The following is a 20,592-nucleotide window of genomic DNA, read 5'->3' on the forward strand; positions in this document are numbered from 1 at the left end:
TTTTAAGTCCTTGCCTTGCTGGCTTTCCTTCACCCTTTGAATGGACTTCCCTTGTTCTCAGTGAACTAGCTCCCTGTTCCACCCCTGCAAAGAATATCTGGGCTAATTCTTTCTGATTCCTACGATTTTCTTCAGCCCTGAATTCTCTTTCCTCTCGCCTAACACGTTCCTCCCTTTCCTCTGGAGTCTCTCTATGATTAAAAACCCTCTCTGCTGCCCTCACCAGGTCTTGCAGGGATTGCTCTCCCAACCTCTCTATTTTTTGTAGTTTTCTCCTGATATCTGGGGCTGCCTGATTCACGAATGCTAGCATGACGGCTGCGTGTGACGCATCGGCTTGTGGGTCCATGGGGGTGTACTGTCTAAAAGCTTCCATTAATCTCTCAAGGAAAGCTGCCGGGCTCTCATTTGGCTCTTGTCTAACCGGATTTACTTTAGCCAACTTTGTTGGCCTCCTGGCGGCTGCTCGGAGGCCGGCCATGAGAGTCTGGCAGTACACTCAGAGACGCTCCCTACCTTCAGCGCAGGCGAAGTCCCAGCAGGGCCGCGTCAGGGGAAATCCCTCATCAATCAGGTTAGGCTGCATAGTGGGTCTCCCATCTACCCCTGGCACATTTCTTCGTGCTTCTGACAAGATCCGTTCACGTTTCTCTGTAGTAAAGAGCACTTGTAACAACTGTTGACAGTCATCCCAGGTGGGGTTACGGGTGAAAAGGATAGATTCTAAAAGGTCAATGAGGCCCTGAGGTTTTTCAGAGAATGAAGGGGTCTGAGTTTTCCAGTTGTAAAGATCACTGGTGGAAAAGGGCCAGTACTGGTATGTCCATTCTCCGTCTGCTCGGGCAGGCCCCGCCCAAACTGGAAATGCCTGGACTGTGGAGGAGGGGGCTTCTGGGTTGTTTTCTTCCACCATATTGGTGATGCCCCTGGTTCTTCCCCGAGTTCCTTGGGCGGGGCCTCCTTCCCGGGCTGGGGCCGAAGGCTTGGTGTCCCTTTGTATCCCTCCAGAAGAGACCTGAGGAACCTGCAGGGGCAGAAGTGGATCCGCATAGGGGTGCGGGGAGAGTTCGGTCTCCAGGTCAAGGAAATTGGGGTATAGTGAGGATTCCTGGAACACCGGTTTCAGCCGTTGCTGCGCTCTTTGTCTTCTTTCTCTTTGGATGCTTCCACGACTAGTACCTGTGGGCATAATGAAGCCGAGGGCGGTGAAGAGGGAAGGGAAGTGAGGGGCTGAAAAACAAAAGGGTTTAGCCATGCCAGCGGGGTTTCCACCAGGTCCTGCCAGACCAGAATGTATGGAGTTTGGTCTGGGTGCCCCGAAGGGTAGGGGCCGAGCACCTTCTCTCTGACCACTAGAACAGTAGGCAGGCTGAAGGTGCCTTCTTGTGGCCAGCCGACATCAAAAGCAGGCCACTCGGCAGAACAAAAAGTTACTAACTTGCTTTTCTTCACCAGCAATGATAGATTCGGTGCTCTAGACTTAAAATCAGAGAAGTGGTTAATCATGAGATAAAGGAGTAGAAGTTGTTTGTCCCATGATCACAGAGAAGTACACTGGGAGCCAACAGGGCACACAAAGAGCAGCGCAGACACCATGAATAGACAAACAGATACCAAACGCAAGGTGGCCACCGCCAATGCACTCAATCTTTCCTGCAGGATGTTCACAGAGCCAGCCGCCTCCCCGGCATGATACCCGGCCTTGGCCTTATGCCGGACTTAATCCAGTAACCAGAGCCAGCCGCCTCCACCCAGCCACCTGGACTATCCGACCAGCGGCCTTGGCCTTACGCGGGACTTAATCCAAAACTAACACCGGTGTTCATATATCTCTCCTCCTAGTGAGGAAACCCCTTTTACTGGGAGAATGTTATTCTTCCCAGTTAAAGGGATCCCGGACGAGCCCCCAAATGTTATGCCCAGTGTCTGAGTCCCCAAAACTGAGAGAATAAGACATCCACAGCAATGCAAAGGCATAAAGGGGTTTACTGCTAGCTTGAGCCAGGTCTCCTGTCACATCCAACACAGTGGAGTAGCACAAGAGCCCTGAGCCCAGATTTACAGCAGGATTTATCAGTTTAGAACAAAGACAGGGAGTTGGCAAGGGTTGACTGGCTGCAGGGGTTTCCTGGTATTTACTGATTGGCCAGTCATCATCCCTCTGATTGGCCAGAGTTACCATCTCTGATTGGCTAGAGTTACCATCCCCGGAAGCCCCGGAATCATGACTCAGGGATTGTTTTTGGCCTAGTGCACCTCTCTGAGCCTGTCATGGCTAGGATGAGGTTGTAACACTGTGAAATAGGAGAACCAAGCAGTTCCTGCAGTGCAGTGTCCCTCTTGTGGCTCATAGTCTCTACTCAGCCTAGGAACCTGCTGAGCTGATTGTGGTTGTTGGTCTAGAAGCAAAGGGGGGCAACACGGGTGGGGGCCCAGGAGAGAATCAGCAGAGGCCAAGTGGCAGCTTCCTCACGAGCCATGACTATTTTCTTGGGTCATGCTCCCACTCAGATGTGGCTTAAAGAGGAGGGAAAACAACCATGAACCACCGCTTCCTCTTCTCCTCATCCCTGAGAAGGGTCCTCAGGGGCCCTCTCAGCTGCTGCCGCTTCAACATGACATGCAGACGAGCTACCAGCAGAGTCAGAGCAACAGGGAGCCTGTGGCCTCAGGTGGGTTTTGGTCTCACTTCCCCATGAACTTGAACCACTGTGCACAGTGTAACCACTTTTAGGTGAGCTGCAGTAATAGTCGGCCTCGTCCTCTGCCTGGAGCCCAGAGATGGTCAGGGTGGCTGTGTTCCCGGACTTGGAGCCAGAGAACCGAGCAGGGATCCCTGAGGGCCGTTTACTGACTTCATAAATCAGAGTTTTGGGGGCTGAGCCCGGGAGCTGTTGGTACCAGCCAACATAGTTATAACCCCCGATGTCACTGCTGGTGCCAGTACAGGAGATGGTGACCGTCTGTCCTGGATTCCCCGACACTGAGGCAGGCTGAGTCAGGGCAGACTGGGCCCAGGACCCTGCAAAGAGGAGAAACACACTGTGGTCAGTTCCCTGCTGGGGCCCAGGTCACCCTGAGGACAAAGACACCAGGGATGAGTCAGGTCCCTGGGGCCCTTCCCTGGAGGCCTCACCTGAGCCCTGAGTGAGGATGGTGATGAGGAGCAGAGCCCAGGACACGGTGGAGATGCCCCAGACGCTGCCTTCTGAGCCTGCAGCCCTGGGCCTGGTCCCCATTGCCCTCTTATCCCCTCCCCCAGAGGAGGGCGGGGCCCCCATGCAAATGTGCTTCCTGCTCCTGCCCCTCCTCACCCCCTCTGCTCACCCTCTCTGACCTGGCCCTTTGTTCTAGGTACTTCTCCCTCCCTGGTTAGCAGAACTTCCTGAGAATTAACTCTTTCACATGTTCAGTGAGGACAGACCAAGTCCATGACAGGATGTGGGCAATGAACCTGGGGCTTCCTCTCTTTCCACAAGTCACCATGGTTCCTGGAGGTGAAATCCCAGAATGTCCTGTGGGCTGATCCACAAAGAGAGAACTGGGGCCCCGAGGTGCAAAGCTCCAGCTGTCCCACACTCCAGGAGCCAAACGCAGAGCTGGGAACCATTACCCCTCAGCTCCTTCTGTTTTAAAAACTGTTATTGAGGGACTTCCCTGGTGGTCCTGTGGTTACCTCTCTGAGCTTCCACTGCATGGGGCTCGGGTTTGATCACTGGGAACTAAGATCCTGCATACTGCGAGGCATAGCCAAAGAGAAAAAGTAAAAAAAAAAAAAGATTCTATTGAAGTATAGTTGATTTACCATGCAGTGTTAATTCTGCTGTAGAAGAAAGTGGTTCGGGTATACTCACGGATACATTGTTTCTCCATGTCCTTTCCCGACACGGTTTATCACAGGATAGTGAACACAGTTCCCTGTGCTGTGCATAGGACCTTGGTGTTTAGCCATCCAACGGATAAGAGTCTGTCCTGCTTGTCCCAAACGCCCCACGGGTTCCTCCTCACCCCCAGCTCCTTCTTGTCCCCCTCTCTTTGGAGAGCCCTCCCTCATGTTCCCCTTCACCCTCTCTCGGTGGTGCTCTGAGTCTGAGACCCAAGCCTGAGCCATTGGCCATCTGTTAGCACTTCTGAAGATGGTTTACTGCAGCGCGAATGCGTTGGGACATAAGAAGGGATCTGGGGAAGCAGCTGCTGACACCTCACTTGCTGCTGTTGTTTAGGCATCAGGTGGTGTTAACTCTGTGCGACCCCTGCACTGTACCCACCAGACTCCTCTGTCCACGAGCTTTTCCAGGCAAGGATACTGGAGTGGGTTGCCATTTCCTTTTCCAGGGTGTCTTCCTGACCCAGAGATTGAACCCAAGTCTCCTGCAGTGGCAGCTGGGTCGTTTACCACTGAACCACTGGGGAAGCGTCTTGAAGCTGCATGTGGGACAGTGTAAGCCACCAGAACCTTCCCCAAATCCTGGCCTTTACTGCCCCCTGGTGGCTGTAGACGGTGCCAACCAAGGCTGAGTGGCAGCTGAGTGGCAGCTGGAAATCCCTCCCTCCTGCCCTCCCCTTCCCATCCAGCTCAGTACCAGTGCTCCTCCAGCCTGCCGCCCTCCCTGCCCCAATCCCCTCTAAGCTCATGTCTCTTTGTCCTTTAACTCCCTCCAGGATGGGATGTATCACCTGCCCCACCAGGTAGACAGACCCTCACCGGAGACTGCATGACTCATCCCACCACAGCCTAGGCACCAGGTCACCTGGGAGGCAGCTGTTTATACCGAGTGACACACACTTCAGAAGCACAAGAGACGTGACTCTGTGGCCAATGAAGGGCAAAGCTAAAGGGATCCCCTTTCCAGTTCAAGTCCCACAGAGGCATTCTTTGCCCTCTCTGTTTTCTTCAGAGAATCCGTGACAACCTCACTCTTTAAAACCATGGTCTTGTGTTGGTTTTGTTTTGGTGTTTTTCTGTTTCCACCCTAAAACTGATGAGCACATGCCTTCTTGAGCATCGCACCAGCAGCCGCTCAAGGACAAATGTTTGTTGAATGAGTCTGGATGAGACGAAGGAGGGGAGGGCTGAGCCTCCTTTTTCAAGATAAAAAAATTGAGTTTTTATCAGCTCTGTTCCAGGTGAATATCCTAGGTCCAGATGGAACAACAGTATGCTTAAACAATGCTTAAAACTAACATTCATTAAAACGAAGATCATGGCATCTGGTCCCATCACTTCATGGCAAATAGATGGGGAAACAAAGGAAACAGTGACAGACTTTATTTTCTTGACCTCCAAAATCACTGTGAATGGTGACTGCAGCCATGAAATTAAAAGACGCTTGATTCTTGGAAGAAAAGCTATGATAAATCTAGACAGTGGATTAAAAAGCAGAGACATCACTTTGCTGACAAAGGTCTGTATAGTCAAAGCTATGGCTTTTTGAGTAGTCATGTACAGATATGAGCGTTGGACCCTAGGAAGGCTGAGCTTGACGAATTGATGGTTTCAAACTGTGGTGCTGGAGAAGACTCTTGAGAGTCTCTTGGACTGCAAGGAGATCCAACCAGTCCATCCTAAAGGAGATCAGTCTTGAGTGTTCATTGGAAGGACTGATGCTGAAACTGAAACTCTAATACTTTGTCAACCTGATGCAAAGCACTGACTCGTTGGATATGACCCTGATGCTGGGAAAGATTGAAGGCAGGAGAAGGGGATGACAGAGGACGAGATGGCTGGATGGCATCACCGACTCAATGGACATGAGTTTGGGTAAACTCCGGGAGTTGGTGATGGACAGGGAGGCCTGGCGCGCTGCAGTCCATGGGGTGGCAAAGAGTCGGTCCAGACTCAGCGACTGAACTGAACTGAACTGAACTGAATTGTCAATAGTTTCGATGGCAATTTTCCCTCATTTTGCCTCCATCCTCCATATTACACGTCAGCTCTCAAGCTAGACAGGGGTGTACCTGGAGGAAAGTTTTGCCTTTTTTTTCAGAGCAATTCACAGGTGACCTTTTTCTATTTCTGATGTGGACATTCCCCTGCAGCCGCTGGAATATTCTGTGTCAAGTAGGAGGTTTATGCACCCTGGTCCAGGTTGTCACAGGGTTATTCAAATATTCTCCAGGGAAATCGTCTTTGTATGAAAATTCACGGTTTTCTAGGACACCCAGAAAGTTCCTCTTGCACCTCTAAGACTTTGGACAGTGGCCTGCTGAGCAAACCAGTGAGATGGTCTGGATTTTCTTTTTTTATGGGAAGGAGAAACATACCCAGCCAACAAATCTTGGGTCAATAGTTGTCCAGGTAGCAAGCCAATTCCTCCCCAGACCTTGTCTCAGAGGAAGACAAGCCTTTGGTGTAATTGAGGTGCTTGCTCTCAAGGCTGGGGCCGCATTTTGAAGCAGAACAGGGTTTCCTGGTGGCCCTCGTCACTTACAGCACCTATACACGGGCACAGCCTGAGGGCTCTGGGATTCAGACGCAGCTCAGGGCCAGCGTGATATTGCCTCTGAGGTAAGAATTCGAAGGGCAGGAGTGACTTGTGGCCAGGCAGCGGCACGAAGGAATTCTGGGTAATAAATCTGGGTGTTTGCAGCTGCCTGGCCCAGGATGGCGCCCGAGGAGCGGAACAGGATTGACACTTGTGGGTTGAGGCCAGCCTTGACCTTCACTACTTTCTCCGGGGCCTGAAGACCTTCAAGGAGGTTCAGCTGCTGCGTGTGGCTGAAAGTCCTCTGGGCCTGAGCCCTGTCTACTGTCACAGTGCTGACCATCCATGCCTTCCCCAGATATCTGCAAATTTTCTGCGGTGCGTGCAGCACAGGATTTAGGGAGCGGCCTTGATGGGGAAAGGCAGGGGCTGAGAGGGCCAATAACAATGCCAAGTTCCCTGGGGGAGGAAGAGGTTCTTTCTGGTGGACCGTGAAAAGCATTCTCCTGAAGTCTCAGGTTAAAGAGGTCTTGCTTGAAAACACTGGATCAGCATGGCTGGACGGACCTGTGAAGGTCATCACTGGCTCAGCCTCCGATCTGGTCTTTGTCCCTGGTGTGTTTTGCCCATGGTCAGCTGAGAAAGGAGCTGCTCTTCCTATGGGGAAGGGACGCCCCGTCTGTGGAGCTGATCCAGGCTCTGGGCTCTGGAAGGACCAGGCGGGGGGGAAGGTGGAGTGGGCTATGCCAGGCTGCTTCAGCCTCCCCGTGAGAAGCTGTGAGTGTGAAGCCGGTGCATCGGGCCCGACTATACAGAGGTCCTCAGCCTTGTCCCCAGCGATGGTGCGGTCCGCTCTGCCCCCAAGGATGGACGGAAAGAGTGCCTGGGGGCGGATGCAGGTGAGGGTGCCTGTCGGCCTGGATGACAGCGTAAGGAAGGGTCTTGAGTCCCCACAGGCTGGGAGCTGACGGCCGAAGAGAACAGAAGGAGACACCCATGGGCATCCCTGTTAGGGCACACCTCCACAAGGCCCCTTGTTCAGGCCCATCTGCATCACTCAGGGCATCTGGTCCGACCTGTGCAGAGGCCCGTGAAGGGGACCGTGGTCCAGGACATGCTGGTGATGCTTCTACACGCGCTGCTTCCTGAGGGCCTCGTGGCTGCAGCCGGCCTCCCGCACCGTGAACTCTCCCCTGTCTCTCCAGGGAGGAGCAGCCCTCGGGCCCATCCCCAGCCACCCAGCTTCCTGCCTGCACCGGGGCTGGGTCCCAGCTGGGGACCCCTGCCCGAGCAAGGGAGGGCGGAGGGGGTGGTGAGGGCTTCGTGCCCGCTTTCCTTCCGCTGTCACCCACTGTCCCCGGGCTGACGGCCCTCGTGGCGCCTGACGCACGCGCGAGGACCACTTTCGGGAAAGAAGAATGGCGTTGGATGAAAAGATACTCAGCTGGGCCAGCTCCCACTAACGGAGACAGGGACTCACAGTGCCCCCTGCTGCTGAAAAGTCTGAAAGTCTCCTTTCCCCAGACTCCAGGCCTGATAGACTTGACCATGGGCCTCTGGTTGATTCCCTCGAAAATAAGCTGCTGCTGCTTCTTTTTTTTTTTTCTTTTTTTTAATGTACTTTTAGCTCTTTTTTAGAAAATTTATTTACTTATTTATATTTCTTTTTGACTGCAGCGAGTCTTCATTGTGGAGTGGGCTTTCTCCAGTTTTGGCAAGTGGGCAGAGGAGCCTGGTGGGCCACAGTCCATGGGGTTGCAAGAGAATTACCAGCTAAACCACCGCCACTGCCAACCTGGCTCAAGGCTGGAAATGGATCCAGGCGCTGTGACTTGAGGTAGACTTCTGTTCACTTGACCTAGAAGGTTTGGGGGTTTGGTGGTGGTTTAATTGCTAAGTTGTGTCCTACTCTTGTGACCCCATGGACTGTGACCCACCAAGATCCTCTATCCATGGGATTTCCCAGGCAAGAATACTGGACTGCCTTGCCCTTTCCTTCTCCAGGGGATCTTCCCCATCCAGGGATTGAACTCCGGTCTCCTGCTGGGCAGGTTGATTCTTTAGCACTGCACCCCCTGGGAAGCCCCCTCCAAGTGTGGGTAGCAGGTCTTAAAGCACAAATCTACTCTAACCTTACAATCTCCTTAGGTGTTGAGTCCCTTTGTGTTCAGGCAGTCAGGTCTGGGCCCTCTAGGTCACTCACTAGTGAGAGGGAAACAGGAAGGAAGGCTGTGGGTCTGCAGATGGAGGAAACAGGCTTCCAGTGTCAGGTGTTTTTTCTCTCTCTCTGAAGGGCCGGGAGGAAACAACCCACAAGTGTCAGGTGTTTTCCCTTCTCTCTACAACATTACAAGGAGGTTTCTCTTGCAATCTGTGTTGCCATGACAACACCGGGTTCCATCAGAACTTAGCTTTTCTCAGACCTTGAGCTAAGCAGTGCGTTTTCTTAACCAGTGGGTTTTCTTATGGAAATGCTTTTCTTACGTTATGTTAATGATCTATGTATTTACCCTGGAAGTGAAAGTGAAGTCACTCAGTCCTGTCAGACTCTTTGCGACCCCATGGCCTGTAGCCTACCAGGCTCCTCTGTCCATGGGATTTTCCAAGCAATAGTCCTGGAGTGGATTGCCATTTCCTTCTCCAGGGGATCTTCCCAACCCTGGGCTCGGACCTGGGTCTCCCGCATTGTAGACAGACACTTTCCTGTCTGATCCACCAGGGAAGCCTTGTATTTACCCTAGACTCTTGTTTTTCTTCAAGTTGATTCTGCCTATGGCTCTTAGAACCATAATGGCTCAACAAACCAGTATGTTTTAGTCATGCAAATGTTCTCTTAAGCTATGTGAATTCTATGTGTTTGCTGGGAAACCTAGCTTTCTTTAAGAATCACCTCAAATGTCTCATGGCCTGGGGTGACTTACCTTGTGCCAATATTATCTGAAAATGTGTGTTGTGTTTGAGGGGCCTGGTGCCACTCTCTGAGTTTTGAGACATTTCCTTTCAGCAGCCTGCTCATAGGTGTATAACTTCCTGCTAAAAACTAGCAAGGGGCCACTCTTTCTGCCTGCTTCTGATGTCTATTCAGACGCTTTCTCTATCTCTTTTACACTTTAATAAAACTTAATTACTCAAAAGCTCTGAGCCATCAAGCCTCGTCACTGGCCCCGGATCGAATTCTTCTCCTCCAGAGGCCAGCAATCCCAGCGTCTTTCCTGGCTCAGCAAGAACCTTTCACTAAGGATCACGTTTTGGACTCTGCTTCCAGTAACTAATCAACCAAACCACTGGGACTCCCCTGTACCCTCTGCCCCACCCTGCCAGCTACAGGTAGCGTGAAACGCAGAGTCAGTGTGAAGGGGCCCCAGGTCAGTGAATCCAGCTGGTCCAGCTGTGTGCTCCACCCACCATTGACCACCTCCCTTCCTGTCCGCTGCCCGTTTGGTCTAGGGGTTTCCGTCCCTGTGAAATAGGAGAACCAAGTAGTTCCTGCAGTGCAGTGTCCCTCCTGTGGGTCACAGTCTCTACTCAGCCTTGGAACCGCTGAGCTGATTGTGGTTGTTGGTCTAGAAGCAAAGGGGGCAACACGGGTGGGGGCCCAGTGGAGAATCAGCACAGGCCCACGTGGCAGCTTCCTCACGAGCCGTGACTATTTTCTTGGGTCATGCTCCCACTCAGATGCGGCCTAAAGAGGAGGGAAAACAACCATGAACCACCGCTTCCTCTTCTCCTCATCCCTGAGAAGGGTCCTCAGGGGCCCTCTCAGCTGCTGCCGCTTCAACGTCAGATGCAGATGAGCTACCAGCAGAGTCAGAGCAACAGGGAGCCTGTGGCCTCAGGTGGGTTTTGGTCTCACTTTCCCCATGAGCTTGAACCACTGTGCACAGTGTAACCACTTCTAGGTGAGCTGCAGTAATAGTCGGCCTCGTCCTCTGCCTGGAGCCCAGAGATGGTCAAGGTGGCTGTGTTCCCGGACTTGGAGCCAGAGAACCGAGCAGGGATCCCTGAGGGCCGGTTATTGACATTATAAATCAGAGTTTTGGGGGCTGAGCCCGGGAGCTGTTGGTACCAGCCAACATAGTTATAACCCCCGATGTCACTGCTGGTGCCAGTACAGGAGATGGTGACCGTCTGTCCCGGATTCCCAGACACTGAGGCAGGCTGAGTCAGGGCAGACTGGGCCCAGGACCCTGCAAAGAGGAGAAACACACTGTGGTCAGTTCCCTACTGGGGCCCAGGTCACCCTGAGGACAAAGACACCAGGGATGAGTCAGGTCCCTGGGGCCCTTCCCTGGAGGCCTCACCTGAGCCCTGAGTGAGGATGGTGATGAGGAGCAGAGCCCAGGACACGGTGGAGATGCCCCAGACGCTGCCTTCTGAGCCTGCAGCCCTGGGCCTGGTCCCCATTTCCCTCTTGTCCCCTCCCCCAGAGGAGGGCGGGGCCCCCATGCAAATCTGCTTCCTGCTCCTGCTTCTACACTTTCTCTTCTCACCTGTGACCTGGCCTTGGACATAGAGTCTCTGTATCTGTGAACATCAGGACTTTCTGAGAGGATGAAAGTCTTAGACGTGTTGTCCTCAGTCAGGACACTGACCGTTACAGGCCCAGGAATGTGGGCCATCTTGGACGGTCCTGACATCCATGATGGGAGTCACGGTGTTCTTAACTGATAATCCTGACACTCACTCTCTGGCTTTTGTGGGGGGACGATGAGGTCAGGGGCTCGAGGAGCTGGGGTTACTTAGAGATTCACTTTTTCCTCCTCCTGACACTGCAGGAGACCCGGGATTGTCCATCCCCTCCGTTAACTGTCTCCTCTGCAGGATGGAGCCCCGGACTCCTGTCCCCTGCCTTTGCAGGCCTCTGAGGATGAACCCTGAGACCTTGTAGCTAAGGGCTTATGAAGCAGATCAGATGGGTCACTGCACCCTGCACTCCTTAGGGGGCTCAGGTGGCAGCAGCTGTGGCTTCACGCAGGTCAGGAAACCACACCACAACCTCCCGACACGCAGGCCCTCACTGCCCCCAGTGGCCTCAGATCCCACTGACGCCATCACAGTCTCACCCTGATGCCATGCGGGATCCTGTCACCTCTGTCGTCCCCTCTGGGACACACAGCTATCAGACAGGGCAGCCTCTCACCCGCCCTACACGTGGGGGACACCAGGACTCTGGACATTCTCAGTGCCCACTAGCTGACATCCCTTCCCCTGTGCTCTGACCCACCTGTTCGGGAGCCCTCGCAGGACCCTGTTCCAGCCAAGGTGATTAAAGCATGAAGATACTGTTTATGAGTTCACATTGAAGGAAAGAAGGTAACAGGTAAGGATTTGAAAAAATAATTATGATGAGAACAATCTGAGAAGAGTGCACTTTCTGCTAGGAGGACTTTTTCATCAGGGTTCTCTAGGAAAGAAACAAACAGAAATATGTACATATATAGTGAAGGATTTTATGTTAAGAATATATTCAAATGTATATGTTAAGAATATATATATATTTCAGTTCCATTCAGTTGCTCAGTTGTGTCCAGCTCTTTGCAACCCCATGGGCTGCAGCACGCCAGGCCTCCCTGTCCATCACCAACTCCCAGAGCTTGCTCAGACTCATGTCCATCGAGTTGGTGATGCCATCTAATCATCTTATTCTCTGTCGTCCCCTTCTCCTCCTGCCTTCAATCTTTCTCAGCATCAGGGTATTTTTGAAGGAATCAGTTCTTTGCATCAGGTGGCCAAAGTATTGGCGCTTCAGCTTCAGCAGAGACAGAGAGAGATTATTACGGAATATTGAGCAGGAAAATCCCAGGAGCCACTCTCTGAAGCCTCAGAGCTGAGAAAGCTGGTGATGCAGTTCAGTTTGTGTCTAGAAGTTTGGGAACCAGGGGAACCAGTGATGTAAATTCTGGCCTAAAGGTTGGAGAAGTGGAGGTAAAATGTCCCAGCTCCTACGGAGAGAAGAGAAAGAAGAGGTGACGCCCTCCTGCCTTCTCCCCTTGCTCCACTCAGACCCTCAGCAGGCTGGATGATGGCCCCACCTTGGGGAGGGCAGTGTGTCTACTGAGCCCCAGGCTCAGCTGCTCATCCCCTCCAGGAACATTCCTCGGATCCGTCCAGAGATGATGCTTCATCTGGGCCCCCGTGACCTGTCAAGGTGACAGACACATGACATTAACCATCTCAGTGACCATCTACCCTGATTTGCCCCAGACTGAGGTCCCAGTCAGGTCAGGGCGGTTTCCGATCCAACACTGGGAAAGTTCTGGCAAAACAAGAGACTTGGCCGTGGCCTGGTTTGGGTGCTTATACCTGGTCCACCCAGATGTTCAAACAGCGAGGTCAGGGCTGAAGATGCGACGTTCTTTAACCATAAGAAGGAATGAAGTACTCACATGGACTTTAAATGGAAAGAACCTTGAAAACATTATAAAGAGTGAGAGAAGTTCTTCTCTGGCATCCTGCAGTTATGAATCTGCCTGACGATGCCGGGGACTCAGGTTCAATCCCTGAAGCACGAAGATTCCACATGTGATGAACCAACTAAGCCCACGTGCCCCAGCTATTGGGCCCATGCTCCAGAGACCATACTCCGCAACAGGAGAAGCCCCACAATGAGAAGCCCGCACACCTCAGGTGGAGAGTGGTCCCCGCTCTGCACAACTAGAGAAGAGCCCGCACAGCATCAAAGACCCAGGTTAGCCAAAAATGAAAGTAAATAAAATAAATAGATATTGTTAAAAAGCTTAAAAAAAAAAAAAAAAGAGTGAGAGAATCCAGACCCAAAGTCCACATAGGGAGTATCTGCATTTGTGTGGAAAACCTAGAACAGGCAGGAAGTCCAGGCGTGGTTTCTAGGGCTGGAGGGGCTAGGGACAGGGATTGACGGGTGATGGATGAGGGGTTTCTCTTAAAGGAATAAAAATATTCTGGAAGATAGAGTGTTAATGGATGTTCAAACTTATGAGTATATTAAAAACCATTAGGTCCTTCACCTTAAATGATGTATATTTTCAGTTGTGAATTGTATTGAAGAAAGACTGTGAAGACTCAGGTGCGGGTAGATACAAATCATTTTCAAATGATTCAGAAAGTACATGCTTTGTGCTCCGGATGTAGGCTGGGTATGCAGATGGATGTGATTGTGTGTAGACGCACAAAAGCAGGGAGATAATGAGAGAAAACTGGATATGAAAAAATCAGATATGGCAAAGTTTAGAAACCAGTGAATCTGGGCAAAGTTTCTGAAAACTTCCTGATAGAAACTTTGCATTTTTATTTGTTTGCAATTAATACAAAAAATAGCAAAAACACATGAAAGCCTGAGTTTAGAATTAAGGGCTGAATGATCTCAGAGGGGTTTGGCCTCACTTCCCTGTGAACTTGAACCACTGTGCACAGTGTGACCACTTCTAGCTGAGCTGCAGTAATAGTCGGCCTCGTCCTCTGCCTGGAGCTCAGAGATGGTCAGGGTGGCTGTGTTCCCGGACTTGGAGCCAGAGAACCGAGCAGGGATCCCTGAGGGCCGGTTATTGACATTATAAATCAGAGTTTTGGGGGCTGAGCCCGGGAGCTGTTGGTACCAGCCAACATAGTTATAACCCCCGATGTCACTGCTGGTGCCAGTACAGGAGATGGTGACCGTCTGTCCCGGATTCCCAGACACTGAGGCAGGCTGAGTCAGGCCAGACTAGGCCCAGGACCCTGCAAAGAGGAGAAACACACTGGTCAGTTCCCTGCTGGGGCCCAGGTCACCCTGAGGACAAAGACACCAGGGATAAGTCAGGTCCCCGGGTTCCCTTCCCTGGAGGCCTCACCTGAGCCCTGAGTGAGGATGGTGATGAGGAGCAGAGCCCAGGCCATGGTGGAGACGCCCCAGACACTGCCTTCTGAGCCCACAACCCTGGGCCTGGTCCCCATTGCCCTCTTATCCCCTCCCCTAGAGGAGGGTGGGGCCCCCATGCAAATCTGCTTCCTGAACCTGCCGTCCTCATTCTGTCCTCACCTGTGACCTGGACTGGACACTAGAGTCTCTATGTCCCTGGACATCAGGGCCCCTCTGAGAGGATGGAAACTCTCGGACACGTCACTCTTAGTCGGGACACTGACCATCACTGCCCAGGACTTGCGGCCGTCTTGGGAGGTCCCTGTCCACTCTGGGAGTCACCGTGTCCTTGGCTGATAATCCTGACAATCACTCTCTGGGTTTTGAGTGTGGAAGGTGAGGTCCCCTGAGGAGCTGGAGTTACTTAGAGTTTAATTCCACCTCCTCCCAGCACCATAGGAGAACTGGGGTGTCCATCTCCTCCCCAAATTGTGCCCTCCACAGGACGGACCCCCTGTAGTCCTGTCCCCTGCCTCAGCAGGGCTCTGAAGATGAGCCCTGAGACCTTTATTGCCAGCTGTAGTCAAAGGCTCATAAGACAGAACAAATGGGTCACTGCACCCCACACTCCCTTAGGGGGCTCAGAAGCCAGCAGCTGGGGCTTCACACGGGTAAGGAAGCCACAGTAAAACCTCCCCACTCCCAGGCCCTTGCTGCCCCCTGGTGGCCTCAGATCCCACTGACGCCATTACAGTCAGGGAGCGGGTCTCACCCCAGATGCCTCGGGGGATCCTGGGACCGTGGTCTCTCTGTCTCCTCTGTCGTCCCCACTGGGACACAGCTGTCAGACAGGTGCAGCCTCTCACCAGATTATGCATGAGGGGCCAGGACTCAGAACCCTGTTGGTGTTCGGTAGCTAAAACCTGTCCTGGCAGTGCTGTGCCTGGCTCGTCTGGGGTGCTGGGATGTGTCATGACCCTGTTCCAGCCAAGGTGATTCGATCGTGAAGATACTGACCTGTGCATTTATAGGAAAAGAAAAAAGATAAAAAGCAAAGATTTTTAAAAATAATAATGATGAGAATATTATAATTAGATTGAGCTCTCTTGTAGGAGAGCTGGATTGGTCAGGGTTGTCTAGGGAAACAAAACAAATAAAAATATATACCTACGTATATATAGTGGGGTTTTTTTTTAGAGGTTTATTTATTTATGTATTTGTTGTTTTATTTTTCATTGTTGGGTGCGCTGGGACTTCCCTGCTGTGCTCGAGACATTTCTCGATATTTCTAGGTGAGCGGGGGCAGCTCTCCAGTTGTGGTGGGCGGGTTCCTCGCTGCTGCCTGTGTTGCCGCACGGGCGCTAGGGTGAGTGGAATTCAGTAGTTGCGCCTCCGGGCTCCAGAGCAGAGGCTCAGGACTTGTGGCTCTCTGGCTAAGATGCTCCATGGCACGTGGCATCTTCCTGGAACAGGGATTGAACCCTTGTCTCCTGCACTAGCAGGGGGATTCTTCAACCGTGGACCATGAGAGAAGTCCCTGTAATGGAGGGTTTTATGTATGGAATATATATATGTATTATATTTATATAAATATAATATATGTAGAAATATGTACATAGAGACATTATTGTTGATTATTGAGCAGGCAAGTCCCAGGAGCTGCTCACCTCCTGCTGTGTAACCTGGTTCCTACCAGGCCACAGACCTGTACTGGTGGGGGACTCCTGTCTTAAGGGAATGGAAGTGGCTGGACTGTGGGGTGATAATGAATGGACTAACTCGTAAATGCATCGTAAACCACTGACCTCTACACCTTAAAATGATGACTGCCGTTTTAAGTGAACTCTGTCTAAAATCGATGTACTAAGCCTTAGATGAAGAAGGATGCAACCTCTTTCCAAAGGTTTAGAAAATGAATGCTCTGTTTCCGTGTGTGTGTGTTAACTATGCGTATTTATGGACACGTACATCCAGGTACACATTCAGCTGCATATATATATACAGAGAGAATTGATGCTTTTAAACTGTGGTGTTGGAGAAGACTCTTGCAAGTCCCTTGAACTGCAAGGAGAGCAAACCAGTCAATTCTAAAGGAAATCAATCCTGAATATTGATTAGAAGGACTGATGCTGAAGCTGAAGCTCCAGTACTTTGGCCACATGATGCGAAGAGCCGACTCCTTAGAAAAGACCTTGATGTTGAAAAAGATTGAAGGCAGGAGGAGAAGGGCGTGATTGCCGGGGTCCAGCCCCGGTGGATCCAGGGTGATTCGAAGGTGGGGGGACGGAGTCGGCGTCTTTGGAAAAATACATATTTAATTACAGATATAGAGAGAGATTAGAAACGGATAGTGTAGTGGGAAGATTAGTGGAGAAAAAGAGGCTGAATAACTTGGATTACGTGGAATAGCATCCATGCTCCAGATGGGAATTCAGCCAGAGAAACGGGAGCAAGAAGGAAGCGACATGGGGGAATCAGTCTTTCCGGAAACCGATCCAATTTCTTTATTTTTGGGTTAGCTTATATACCTTTTGTTACACATAGGGATGAATACAGAGTCACTTGGGGGTCAGCAGTCCTCACCTTTATCGAAATCAGGTGCTTCACATAAAAAGTTCTTAGGGATTTTATGATCCTTTCTTTCTGATAACCAAAAAACTTATTTCTTCCAAGGGTGTTTTTTCTTAAACAAGGCACCACCCTCCAAATAAAGTTACATTCCTATAGGGTGAGGGTGAAGTGAGTTACAATCAAGAAAGGAATTTATTTAACCCAAGGTTAACATGATTAATCTTAAAGGTTAATACTTATTTCTCCTATGTGCTTAAAGGTTAATGCTTATTTCTCCTATATGCTAGTTATATTCATTATAAGGGTAGGGAACATGGAGATTTAGCAGCAAACATCAGCCCAACAAATGAAAATCTTTTCATCAATGCTCCCCCTAAGATCTATTTAGTCTTAAGATATGATAAAGTTACATTTTTACATAGCAAGGACACAGTGATTTATAACAAAGCACAGTGATCTATTACAAAAGAGAAAATCCATTAACTCAAAAAGTCTAGTATTGCTAACATCAAAAACTACTGTATTTCCTTTTCTATGTTCCAAATACATTGATTAATATATTCCCAGGTGCCTAAGGATATGGAGGCCTGGCGGCAATCATCGGCTCAACAAGAAGAAAAAGCCCTATGCTAATTAAGACTCTTAAAATACTCCAAAACTTTATGGTTAAGAGGTAGTAAACAATCATGTGCGTAGTGGCAAGAGTATGGATAATCCTGTCACCCAAGCTCGTCTGTCAGCAGAGAGGTTTGACCTGAGACACCCTTGTCCCACCCAGAGCAGGGAATTAGCAGCAATTATTGGCACAACAAATGAAAAACCCTTCACCAATATAATTCCTAACCAACCCACTATACTAATAATTTCTAACTCCCCAAAAGAATTTGCCTTTAGTAAGTCTAAAACATCTCGTGCCTCTCAGATTGGGAGGCTGTAAACAATCACATGTGGCCGGATGAACCTATACAGGCGGGCTAGATAACCTTCAGAGGAGTCCGTAAGCTGAAACACTCTTGTCACGCCCAGGAATTTTTATTGCCTTGGAGCTGCACGTTTACTCCTTCTCCGAGAGAAACGGTTATGGGGGAGAGCCCCCAGTAAAGTCAGAGGTGTAGGTGAGAGCATAAAACAGACTCTGGTTTTGGGGTTAGATGCTCGGGAACAGGGGGTTTCCTGAGGCTTGATCACGCCTTTGCGTATGCCAAGCCTCCTTCCTCATGACTTTGCCATGGGCGGAGCTCCTCACGCTGGCTCCCGGCAGGTGATAGAGGATGAGATGGTTGGATGGCATCACAGATTCAATGGACACGAGTTTGAGCAAGCTCTGGGAGATGGTGAAGGACAGGGAAGCCTGGTGGGCTGCAGTCCATGGGGTCACAAAGAGTGGGACACGACTGAGAGACTGAAAAACAATACAGAGAGGGAATGAGAGAGAAGCTGATATAATGAGAAATAAATATCGGGAAATGTTAAATGTGGATGCATCTGGGAAAAGATATGAAGTAGATCTTTCTGAAATCTTCTAATTCAATTAAGTTGGCAATGATTGGCAAACAAAATAATAACAAACAGCAAACAAATGAAGCCCTGTAATTAGGAGTCAAGGGGCTTGAGGGAGCTCAGAGGAGGTTTCAGTCTTAGTTCCCCGTGAACTTAGATCACTGAGCAAATCATGTCCACTTCTATGTGAGCCACAATAAGAGTCAGCCTGGAGCCCAGAGATGGTCAGGGAGATCGTGTTGCCAGAGCTGGAGCCCGAGACGCAAACAGGACCCCTGAGGACCTTTTACTGACATCATAAATCAGAGATTTTAGGGCACAGCCTGGGTGCTCTTGATACAAAGACACAAGGGATTAACCAGAGTTCTCCAGGGTCCCTTCCCTGGAGGCCTCACCAGAGCCCTGAGTGACGAAGGTAACAAGAAGCAGAACCCAGGCCATGGTGGAGATGCCCAGACGCTGCCTTCTGAGCCTGCGGCCCTGGACCTGGTCCCCAGACCCCTCTTATCCCCTCCCCGAGAGGAAGGCGGGCCCCCACACAAATCTGCTTCCTGCTCCTGGCCCTGCCTCTCCTCATCCTCTCTGCTCACCCTCCTCTAACCTGGCCCTTTGTTCTAGATACTTCTGCAGCCCTGAACAGCAGGGCTTCCTGAGAATTAACTCTTTCGCACGTTGAGTGAGAACAGAACGCGTCTATGACAGGGTGTGGGGAGTGAACCTGGGGTTTCCTCTCTTTCCGCATGTCATCATGGTCCCTGGGGGAGGAGTCCCAGAATGTCCCCTCCCGGCTGATGCGGCAAAGAAGAGAACTGGGGCCCCGACGGCTGAAAGATCCATTTTCCCTCCCTTACAGGAGTCAAACGCAGAGCTGGGAACAAGTATCCCCTCAACGTCTGTGTTTTTTTTCGGCTGTGCTGGGTCTTCAGTGTGGCTTGTGAGCCCTTCAGTTGTGGTGCACGGAGTTAGTTGCTCTGTGGCCTGTGGGATCTAAGGTACTGACCGTGGATGGAAGCTGCATCCCTTGCCTTGTGAGGCTGATTCATAACTGCTGGACCACAGGGGAAGCCCTCCACAACTCCTTTTTTTGTTTGTTTGTTTTTGAAGAGCTGTCCTGGACAGTACAGTGGTTAGGGTTCCACACCAATACTGCAGAGGGGCTTGAGTTTGATCACTGGATGGGGAATGAAGATGCTGCATGTCATGCAGTGTGGCTAAAAAATTGTTTTTTTATAAATAAACATTTTTAAAGGAGAAAAAACAAATATTTATCAAAGTATAGTTGACTTACAATGTACTGTTAAATTCTCCTGTACAGCTAAGTGAGGAGATACCCCTCGCCCAAGGTAAGGAACAGTGGCTGCGCTTTGCTGGAGCAGCTGTGAAGAGATACCCCATGCCCAAGGTAAGAGAAACCCAAGTAAGATGGTAGGTGTTGCAAGAGGGCATCAGAGGGGCAGACACTCTGAAACCATAATCACAGAAAACTAGTCAATCTAATCACACTAGGACCACAGCCTTGTCTAACTCAATGAAACCAAGCCATGCCTGCGGGGCAACCCAAGACGGGCGGGTCATGGTGGAGAGCTCTGACAGAATGTGGTCCACTGGAGAAGGGAACAGCAAACCACTTCAGTATTCTTGCCTTGAGAACCCCATGAACAGTATGAAAAGGCAAAATGATAGGATAATGAAAGAGGAACTCCCCAGGTCAGTAGGTGCCCAATATGCTACTGGAGATCAGTGGAGAAATAACTCCAGAAAGAATGAAGGGATGGAGCCAAAGCAAAAACAATACCCAGCTGTGGATGTGACTGGTGATAGAAGCAAGATCCGATGCTGTAAAGAACAATATTGCATAGGAACCTGGAATGTCAGGTCCATGAATCAAGGCAAATTGGAAGTGGTCAAACAAGAGATGGCAAGGGTGAACGTCAACATTCTAGGAATCAGCAAGCTAAAATGGACTGGAATGGGTGAATTTAACTCAGATGACCATTATATCTACTACTGCAGGCGGGAATCCCTCAGAAGAAATGGAGTAGCCATCATGGTCAACAAAAGAGTCCGAAATGCAGTACTTGGATGCAATCTCAAAAACGACAGAATGATCTCTGTTCGTTTCGAAGGCAAACCATTCAATATCACGGTAATCCAAGTCTATGCCCCAACCAGTAACACTGAAGAAGCTGAAGTTGAATGGTTCTATGAAGACCTACAAGACCTTTTAGAACCAATACCCAAAAAAGATGTCCTTTTCATCATAGGGGACTGGAATGCAAA

General features: G+C 50.5%; 2 gene segments (V, D, J or C); both read right to left on the minus strand.

Moving 5' to 3' along the window:
* Window positions 1-20,592, minus strand: part of LOC102176353 — a 460,158-nt gene that overhangs the window by 111,329 nt on the left and 328,237 nt on the right.
* On the minus strand, window positions 13,753-14,307 carry LOC108637843. The segment is given in 2 exon segments: window positions 13,753-14,120; window positions 14,234-14,307. Coding segments are annotated over 2 exon segments (399 nt in total).

The sequence above is a fragment of the Capra hircus genome, chromosome 17 (assembly GCF_001704415.2).
Source record: "Capra hircus breed San Clemente chromosome 17, ASM170441v1, whole genome shotgun sequence".
In the NCBI taxonomy this organism is placed as follows: domain Eukaryota; kingdom Metazoa; phylum Chordata; class Mammalia; order Artiodactyla; family Bovidae; genus Capra; species Capra hircus.